The sequence below is a fragment of the Primulina tabacum genome, chromosome 13, assembly GCF_025594145.1.
Source record: "Primulina tabacum isolate GXHZ01 chromosome 13, ASM2559414v2, whole genome shotgun sequence".
NCBI classification, from domain to species: Eukaryota; Viridiplantae; Streptophyta; class Magnoliopsida; order Lamiales; family Gesneriaceae; genus Primulina; species Primulina tabacum.
This window is the reverse complement of record NC_134562.1, coordinates 38056426-38066277: the sequence shown is the minus strand read 5'-3', so window position 1 is coordinate 38066277 and position 9852 is coordinate 38056426. Positions and strand designations below refer to the sequence as shown.

Below are 9852 nucleotides of genomic sequence, written 5' to 3'. Positions count from 1 at the left end.
GCTATTTATTTCTTTCTTTGTCGCTTCACATCACCTCTCTTCTTATCTTCTCTCCTCTCATCTATCTCTGTTACTCTCTCAAATTTTCGAAATATGTCTCTATATATATTTTCATCTTTCTTTTCAAATTTTTAATTTTTTGGCTGATTGTTTATTTAATAATTTTTTATTTTAATACCATAGGAAATTTTAATTTTTGAATTGATTTTGTGATTTTTAAATTATAATTTATACAAATTAATGTAATATTCAATAATAATAAAAAAATATCACAAAAAACCACTTATTTCTTAATAATTGATAGTCTCGCAACAACCATGATTTTTAAAATTATTTTTAGCATTTTCAATTAATATGTAAGCTATGATATTTTTATAAAAAATTGTATCACACACAATGATAAATAATATTCTTTTCACATGTATATTATCAATTCAAAAACAAGATTACAGATTAATTAATTGATATATTTTTAAAAATTTACAAACATGCATACAAACTTACATATATACACATGTAAGGATTAAATGATTTAACTTTTAAGTAAATTTATTTATTAATATAAATTTTGAAAAACTATTTCAAATTGAATATGTTATATATGTAAATTAATTATTGATTCAAAGAAATTAATAAAGAATAATATGTTATAATTAAGTACAAAATGTATAAAATTTTATAAAAAAAATTCATAAAAGTCTATAAAAATCTTGCAAAAAAATTTACATGAATCCACATAAATCTATTTATAAATCTGTGAGATTCTGTAAATTTCAGTAAAAATCTATCAAATCTATAAAAGTTTATCATTTGAAAAAGTCATTAAAAGTCATCAAAACTCTGAATTGAATACACATCACTTAAGAGAACGTGCATTATCTTTGAAAACCTAATTATTGTACAACATAAAATATTATAGTGAAATTAATATTATCTTTAACGTGTTTTTTATCATAATAATTTTTAAAAAAATTTCAAGTAAATTTCGATATCAAATTTTATTTTTTATTTCCATATTTATACGTCAATATGTAGCACCTGGGACAACGTACGTATATAATATATTAGTTTTATTACATATAATTTTACATGCATGAGCACTGCATATAAGTGGAAGAAAAGGCCAACGATTTGATGATTCCAAACCAGCACCAGGTAATTTTCACTAATAGAACTTAAATCCCATAGACTTCTCGGCAAAATCCAAGAGATTATCGATCTCTTCTGCATCAATGTAACCACTCTGATCCAAATCAGCCTCACTGATTCCGCGTCCACTCTTCCTCGTGCTGAACCACCCTCCGCGGCTCCGAATCGCCTTTCTGAGTTCCTCTTGGCTGAGCCGCCCATCTCTATCCGAATCAAACTTCATCAGCCAAATCTTGAATTCCTCAACCGAGATCTGCTGTTTCCCTGCGCTAGGTGCGCCCCGAGGCCTGTCTCCTGCTATCGCCATTAAAATTTGAGCGGATATATAATTGATTTTTGCTGGATTGATTCAACTATATACTGCATGCGATGCATTTATACGTGAGAGAAAGGGATCTGAGAACACCAAAATATAAAATATTTTGATGGGGACATTTTTCTTTAATGGGTTCCTTCTTATCAATTAGAAACGATATGAAAATGACAAAATAAATCACTCGAATTTTGCTTTGATTTATTCCTGAAAAATGTGCTATGTATTATGTATATTGTAGTGGCGAATATATCTCAAATTCTGTATTCGAAAATCGATGAGAACGTGATATTTTAATTGATACCTCTTTTTCATGCATTACGAAAGTCTGAATTTTTCATTCTTGCCTGATAGAAAATTTCGAGAAAGAGAATCAAACTCTTGACAATTAGCTAAATACTTATCTATTCTATCAACTCAAAACACTCGTTAAGAACACCTACATATACTATTGTTCATTAATGAGGTATTATTTAAGCTCACCTAGAAATTACTGCTAGAATGAACTTTTAGTCTCACATCGAGTTAGTTTTTAAAAATAGCCATTATATATGTTGAGTTTCAAATATATTCTTTGGGCTATTTTACACACAACATACAACATTAAATAAAGTTCAAACGATCAATTTAAAACAAAATTATGGAACTACTACCCATTTAATAGATAAATTTGTTTGTTTAACTTGTGCATTACTTGCATTTGTTTTTATATTTAAATTTTTTTATTCTATATTTAATTTATAGAAGTAAAAAAAAAACTTTATTAAAATTAGGAATTTTTATTATGCCTCGGTATATAATTGTGGTGTTTTTTAGGAAAAAAGTAAATACCATTCCCATTTTGTAAATGAGAATCTATTGCGTCAACTAAAGTTTTCGGAATCATTCTTTGCTTTTTTCAGCAATTTTTTAAAAATAATAATAAGAAGAAAATTAAATAATTACAAATAAATAAATACAAATGAGAATCTTATAAACAGTATAAATTAATAAAAATAATAATGGTGATTGTCATTGAATAATAACGGTAAATATTATTAGTTTAAATAATTCTCATTATAGTTAATACTATAAATTTATTCACTATTATTTTTATTCATATAAATTTATTACAATATCAATTATTTCTAAGAAAAAAAGATATAATGCATAATGAAAGAACTTTTTAATTTCAATTATTTTGAAAAATGAATTTTTTCACCAAGTTATATAATTGTTTTATATTGGGAAAAAGAAAAAAAGAAGAATATTTTAAGATTGTTATATCATAAACGCTATTTTTAAAACTATTCTTTTGACGTGAGTTATTTGTCACGTTTCTCTATGAATTGCAGAAATCACTTTTAAGATATCAAAATATATATTTAAAAACCCAAGTGTTACGTATTGGGATGGGTACGTATAGCATGACTTCATGAATACATATCCGTGTAAGGTTATATATTATAATATCCAAAGAAGATTTTATTCTCTAATAATAAATGATTATATCTATTGCGAGACGGTTTCACGAATTTTTGTATGTGAGACGGGTCAATCCAACTGATATTCACAATAAAAAATAATACTCTTAGCATAAAAAGTAATATTTTTTCATGGATGACTCAGATAAGATATCTGTCTCACAAAATACGATCCGTGGAACCGTTTCACATAAGTTTTTGTCATAATAAATACCAGCGAAAGTGGTCGGGTCCAAAAAGTTGTGTGTGATTTGACTGAACAAATGGGCTTTTGAATGTTTTATAAGGCCCAAGATAAAAAACCAATTGTGGTGCTATGAAACTCATATTCGGATTCAGAGACATGGGTGGCCCAATTTTGCCGGCCCGTAAACATCCGTGGTTGTAAATAGAGAGAACAAAATTTAAAGACAAGGCTAAGCAACAAACGAAAATAAGTCCATCTCTAATCTAAAAACACTCCCAAAGTCGTATTTCCCAGCTAAACTTAAATTCTAAGCAAAAATTATTACATAGAGTGCTAAATATTTTGAGCAATAAGTTAGTCGGCGTGACAGGTGAAATATTAATGTATTCAATTATTATGATGGTAGACGAAAATTTAAGAGAGTTGGTCGGCGTACATAACTTAATTTAAAATGACTTAATTAAAATCATATAATATAAAAGAAAGTCCCCGTTGCTTTTTCGTCTAGTGCAATATAATTAACATTAGATCTGTAAGTTTATGTGAACTTCACAAGAATAATATATAGATCCAATGAAAGATATGCTAACGTTGAAGATAGTTAATTCGGAGATTGGCGAACAGAGCAAGCAACCAATTGTGCCCATTGTCTTAATCTTGTCTTCATGACCTGCGGATTTTCTCCTAACAACACAAATTAAACCAACAGGTTTACCAAAACTACATAATTTATGAAGCAAAGCAAGATCAAATCATAAACTACGAAACGGATTTCAAGAAAATGAGAAGTGTATAATTCTTTTTACCAGCTGGACCGAGAATGGTGTGCGGGCTTCCAACTGGGGAGGGAGTGTCACAATCTGGCTGGGCCGAAGAGGAAGGCTGCCGCTGCTTTGCGACAGTGCTATTGTAATTCTTGTTGATGGCGTAGTAGAGGCCGTAAGCGGGAATTGTATCGGACAAGCGCTGGTCGATTTCGGAGGAGTCAAAGCTAAAACCGAGCTCTATGCAGGCCTTCAGTTCGTCCAGATCTTCGTCGGTTAAGCTCTTGCCGCGTCTGTTACGGCAGACTTTCCTTCGCAGCCACGCCTCGTCGCGGTTTGAGTCTGGGGACCAGGAATTCAGTTTGTACAAAGAGCGAGGCGGCGGAGACCGAGGAATAGAGGGGTGAGGTAGATGTGACATGGGGTAGAGCGGCGTCCAGCCCCTACGGCGAGGAGGAGAGGAGCTCTATGGGTCGTCGGTGGGAGTTGAGGGATGGTGTTGGCTGAGATGTTGAATAGCTTGGCTAAGTATTGCAGAATTGATCCCTTCATTCTAATTATTCATTGGTTGTCCACAACATGATGACCTGTCCTTTGTTTTTAAACAAAATCAATGTGAAAAGGACTGTTGGTTAATTTGATGACATATATTTATAAAAAAAAATATTATTTTTTATTATAAATATAAATATAATGTATTCATCTCACTATTAAAGATTTATGAAATCGTAGAGATAACATATTTATTTTTTATTATTAGATTCCCACTTCATTTCGTTTAAATTAATTATTTCATTGAAATATAATTAACTGAAAAAGGGTTTTTATAATATTAAAATAAAATAAATATTTTTGTAATGCAAGACATAATTTGATAATTGCATTAAGTGGCCTTTCTTTAAGTTAATTGCATTTAAAATTATAAAAGTGTGTTTTTGTTAATGCGATTTATTTGTATAAAAATATGGCAGTTGTATTTCTATAGTCGGACATTCCATTTTCCAGTTTGCAAACAATATTGTATGCAAGTGTAGACGAAAAAATGTGAAACAATCTGCAGTGGTCTCCGATCCGTATAACCACGAACATTCTCATATATATCTACAAATTTATTTTATCATTTTATGATGATATATATAAATATCCTTACAACAACGTATCATATCGATCATTCAAAAATATCTTAAATTTACACAAATGGTAAATAAATGAGAATCAATATGTAAGCCAATTGGTGGATATATAAATGCAAAAGGACGTGGTTTATAATGGACAAATTAAGTACAAATCAAATTTATTGCCAACTATATTGACTAAGCAGGGCAAATTAGAGAGTTTAAAGTTCTTGCTTTGGCAGCAATTAGGAAAGGGAATAGGTATCTTGTGATACGGTCTCACGAATCTTTTATTTGTAAGACGAGTCAACCCTACCGATATTCACAATAAAAAGTAATACTCGTAGCATAAAAAAATAATACTTTTTCATGGATAACTCAAATAAGAGATCTGTCTCACAAAATACGATCCGTGAGACCGTCTCACATAAGTTTTTTGTCTAGGAAAGGACGACGAAAATTTTGGTTATAAAATTATATATTTGATAAATTAATATAAAAATGAAATATATTGTCGTGGAAAACTTTGTATTTAGTCAAGAAATAAAAAGGAACAAAGAAATTTCAAACTTTTTTGATAGCGAGATATAACATTTTTTTTTGGTCATTTGCCTAAATGTAGGCAGATAATATATTTTAATTAATATTTAATTTCATAAGATATTTCCAAACAATCAATGTTTAATTCTTAAACGCATCATCTACCGTAATTTCCTGTTTTCGTGAATGGCGCCGTTATATTTGGGTTTACGATAATTAATAGAATGTCACATATCCGTTAATTTTTTTGGCGACAAATATAATCAAGAACCCCGATTATTGTTTCAAATGTAATATAAATAGGGACGAAAATTTGTGTGAGACGAACACTAACATGCAAACCAACTATTGTTATTATTTCAAAGGTAATATAAATAGGGGCAAAAATTTGTGTGAGACGGTCTCACAGGTCGTATTTTGTGAGACGGATATCTTATTTGGGTCATTTCATGAAAAAATATTACTTTTATACTAAGAGATCTACTCATAAATAGGATATACGGATGTACATATACGTTATAAAAATCCATAATCTTTGATTATGCTAATATATACATGCACTGCACCTCTTCGGGTAATATAATATTATACATATAAAAACATATCAGGGATAATATCAATTGGTTATTTACAATGAAAGCTGTGTATATACGATTACATCAAATTCAAAAGTTGATTTTCAAAGTAATTTATTTATACAGATCGAAACTGGGGCCCCTATATTTTGATTTGCATGTATTGTCACATGGATTGCATATGAGATATGCAGGGACACCACCCCCTTCTTCCGCCATTAATTTCTCCAAACCCAAGCCAAGCCATCGTAGCACAACAGTCAATAGATCATCATGTCCAAACAATCGCTTTCACACTAGTATAATTATTTGTTTCGATTCATACCATTTTTAAGCGTCCTTTTCAAACGTGAACAAGAAACAATTCTAAAGGAGAAAGGCTGCGAAGGAGTGAATTGAAGAATAATCGGTTAAGTCTGCAAATACCGATCGAGTTTTTTCCGACACATCTAAAGGTAACTGAGTGAACAGCCCGTGTCTTTGTTTTTGTCTCTACTTTGATCTATCTCTGTGTGGAGAGAGGAAATGTGAAAATTTGGTGTCGTGGTTTTTTGTGTGTGATATTGGACAAGGGAAGGGTAGAGTATTTATATCTTGGAAGCTTGATGTGATCCAGCACTTAACTTGGCTGTCCCTATGCTTTTGTAGCATTCCTGTCGTGGAATCCTACACGTTTAATCCAGAGCAAAAGTTTTGTGGATGCTAATTACTTCTTGACAAGGGAAATTTTTTTTGGTAAGTTCTGGCCATGGGCTTGTATTTGGTAAGAAAAATCTACGAGTTGGACTCAAGTGTAAATAATATAGAAGATGAATTTAATAATATCACAGCCAAATCGAAACCACCCCATGATCCGACCAGATTCGTTTTCGTAGAAAACGTATGCTTATTTTGGGTGTGAAATCGTGAAAGAATTATGAAGTTAGAAGGTTCTGAAATTTGATAGAAAGTGTGTATGCAACCAATAACTATTGAGATACAACATGTAGACGCTTGTTTTATTTTTTCTTGAATTTGCGTCGAACTCTTACCCTGTAAACGGTTCATGATTAATCAGGCCACAAAACTTGGGGAATAAGAGAGCAATGTGGCCTACAATCAACATCAACTACAATTCATGAGGAAGAATATGGGATCGTTTAGAACTTCCGGTACATATACGAGTCCAGGGACACCGGAACATGGTGACATCAGCATGGTAGAAACTCCCGGAGGTTGGAGCTCAGAGCGTGTAGGGATGCCGAATAGCAGTAGTCGGAGGCATAATAGTTATGCTGCTGCTTTGATACCCTTTAACAGTGGAAGAGCATTGCCTTCCAAATGGGATGATGCTGAGAGATGGATTAAGAGCCCAGTTTTGGGCCACAAGTCTTTCAAGGCAGTACCTTCTGAGGCGCCAAAGAGGCAGCCAAAATCAAAGAGTGGCCCATTGGGATTTTCAGGACTTGTCCGCTTATCAAACTACTCGCCCACCTTGGGAGCCGAGATTGTGAATAACTTCGTGGGAAATGCAATGTCTAACGGATTTTCCAGTTATGATACTGGAATTGAAGTAAACTCCAGTCAATTATATTGTGAAAATGCTATTGCTAGAAGTACTAGCGTGCCTGGTTTGTCAAACTTTCTTGGTGAAACTTCACTTCCTAGTTATCAAGTTATAATATAAAATCTCTTCATGTGATAAATCATTTGCCCGAAAATTGTTATTTTTAACTAAATGATGGATTTGATTTTTCAGAAGTGGGGCTTGATGATGGCACCAAGGAAGAAGATGGGTATGTTTCATGTAAGGATATGTCAACTCGAATAAGTCCTGAAGTGTTAATTCGTCCTCCAAACCAACGTTTTTGTATTCAATTTTAACTTCCTCTTCGTTGGGTCCAAATGCAAATCCCGCAGCTGAAAAGGAAATCCGAGATGTGCAGGTAGATAAAAGCACTGGTACAGGCCAGCAGTCCAAGAAACAAGAACAAATAGATGTGGAGAAATTAAAGAATGTCCAAGTGAAGTACGTTTATAATTTCTGAACTCTAGGGAGATGGAATTATGTAGTTTCTATTGTAAATTTACAGAGTTCAAGACGATGTAAGATAACATGGCTGTCCATTGCACATTGCCATTTTACAGGTTGCTAAAAGAAGAAGCCAAGATAAGTGCTTGGGAGAATTTGCAGCAGGCTAAAGCAGACGCCGCAATTCAGAAACTGGAGGTTCGTTCCTAAAAAATTGGCATTTATCAGACATAAAATCATGCTATTTTGAAATCCATGCCAGCGAATGTCGAAACTCTGCCTTGAATTCTTGTGTAGCCGTTGGTCAACAGTAGATTCATGGTTCTGTAAACTAACATGTTCATTACAGAATTAGAAGATAAAACTATTGTTTATCTTGCCATTCATTGTCGCATGGTTCTGCGTACAAGCCTAGACATGAGAAAGCAGAGCAATCACACCTGAAACTGAAAATGTGTCCAATTTTACTAATAATTTTGGGAAATATGTGATGTAATTGCCCATATACTAATGCCCTCCAAAGTGTTGAAGGGGTCAACTTGTCACCATATGATAATGCCCTCCAAAGCTTATTTGGTGTTCTCTTAATAACAACTACACTTGTTTATACAGATGAGACTAGAAAAGAAGAGATCAGTATCCATGGACAAAATATTGAACAAGCTCAGAGCCGCTCAGATGAAAGCTGAGGCCATGAGAAACTCGGTGCTGTCAGAAAGACATGAAAATCGAAGCAGGAGAAATGCATGCTTAGGAAGTTCCTGTGGCTTTTTTGTGAATTTTCCTTCTCTTGTTGCCCGTGAGGACAGTCCGTGACAATCCTTCGAATAAAATAATCAAATTGTCATTACTCTGTTTGATCATCAATATTGTTTCTGTGTGTTCAGTGTACGTAATCATGCATGGCTCACCTTCATTTCAATGGTTTTAGAAAATATCGAGGAATTAAAGAGATGATGGCCATTTTAGTCCATTAATCTCAATTCTGTGAAACTACCATTTCCTTGTAAAATGTTGAGGAATAATTATAAGTTTCAAACGAAGATGACTTCGTGAATTTTTTTCCATCAGTGTTTTTCCCTTTTGGAAACTTTAAAGAAAGATAAATATAATTCCAATGTTATCAAGCTTGTCAGGTCTAATTTCAGTTGGTTGAACGCTAAACATTTTAAATTGTGGAAAGAAAAAACCATTTTGGTACTAAAGTTAAAAGGTTCTAGCACAATAACAAAACAAGATTTTTTGTGGTTTCAAGCTTCAACCCCTGGCTGCTGGCTTGAAATTTTAATTATTTTTTTGGAACAAACACCACTTCTAAGACAACCTTAGTGTACAGAATGTCTTCGTGTTCTACCAAGTAATTCATGTATTTAATTTTTATTAACGCGTTGTATTAAGTTTGAAAATTGTATGAGCCAATTCGTACATGAAGAAAGATCAGGGCTACAACATTAGTGTTAGACCATTCAAATCAGTATATATACAATGGAATGGAAAAATAATTACAGCTGTAACAAACTATAATTAACTATCACTAATCTAATAATCAAATGTAAGTTTAGATCATTAAGATGAATCAATATCATCCTTCTAAAACAACTAAAACTTTTAATAAAAAAATACTATAAAGTCGTCATTGCGTTTGGATTGATGGATTTCAACTCCATATACTTCTAATGTACTTTTTTTATTTAAAGAAATAAGACAATAAAATTCAAATCAACTTCTCACATAT

At 32.3% G+C, this 9852-nt stretch overlaps 2 protein-coding genes across 4 annotated transcripts; one reads left to right on the top strand and one right to left on the bottom strand.

Moving 5' to 3' along the window:
• Positions 1–3481: 3481 nt before the first annotated feature.
• Positions 3482–4395, bottom strand: LOC142522475 (uncharacterized). Its single transcript, XM_075625900.1, has 2 exons — positions 3919–4395; positions 3482–3796 (listed from the first exon to the last, which is right to left on the bottom strand). The coding sequence occupies exons 1-2, from the start codon at positions 4295–4297 to the stop codon at positions 3714–3716; spliced, it is 462 nt and encodes a 153-aa protein (XP_075482015.1). The 5' UTR covers positions 4298–4395; the 3' UTR covers positions 3482–3713.
• Positions 4396–6263: 1868 nt separating this feature from the next.
• On the top strand, positions 6264–8984 carry LOC142523326 (uncharacterized). 3 transcript variants are annotated; one of them, XM_075627081.1, is made up of 7 exons: positions 6264–6561; positions 6755–6841; positions 7164–7716; positions 7845–7892; positions 8006–8114; positions 8234–8315; positions 8730–8984. In XM_075627081.1, exons 3-7 carry the CDS (start codon positions 7224–7226, stop codon positions 8931–8933), a joined length of 936 nt encoding a protein of 311 aa, XP_075483196.1. In that variant the 5' UTR covers positions 6264–6561; positions 6755–6841; positions 7164–7223; the 3' UTR covers positions 8934–8984. The 3 variants fall into 3 exon arrangements, with proteins under 3 accessions (XP_075483196.1, XP_075483194.1, XP_075483195.1); XM_075627079.1 differs by having other exon boundaries at positions 6265–6561; positions 7164–7734; XM_075627080.1 differs by lacking the exon at positions 6755–6841 and having other exon boundaries at positions 6265–6561; positions 7164–7734.
• The last annotated feature ends 868 nt before the right edge of the window (positions 8985–9852 follow it).

Bases quoted from the DNA above. Each gene is read 5' to 3' on its own strand.
- LOC142522475 (XM_075625900.1), bottom strand. From the start codon at position 4,297: ATGTCACATCTACCTCACCCCTCTATTCCTCGGTCTCCGCCGCCTCGC. The intron at 3,797-3,918 runs GTAAAAAGAATT...TTGTGTTGTTAG, and splicing joins CACCATTCTCGGTCCAGCTG to GAGAAAATCCGCAGGTCATG.
- LOC142523326 (XM_075627080.1), top strand. From the start codon at position 7,224: ATGAGGAAGAATATGGGATCGTTTAGAACTTCCGGTACATATACGAGT. The intron at 7,735-7,844 runs GTGAAACTTCAC...TTGATTTTTCAG, and splicing joins TGGTTTGTCAAACTTTCTTG to AAGTGGGGCTTGATGATGGC. The intron at 8,115-8,233 runs GTACGTTTATAA...GCCATTTTACAG, and splicing joins TTAAAGAATGTCCAAGTGAA to GTTGCTAAAAGAAGAAGCCA.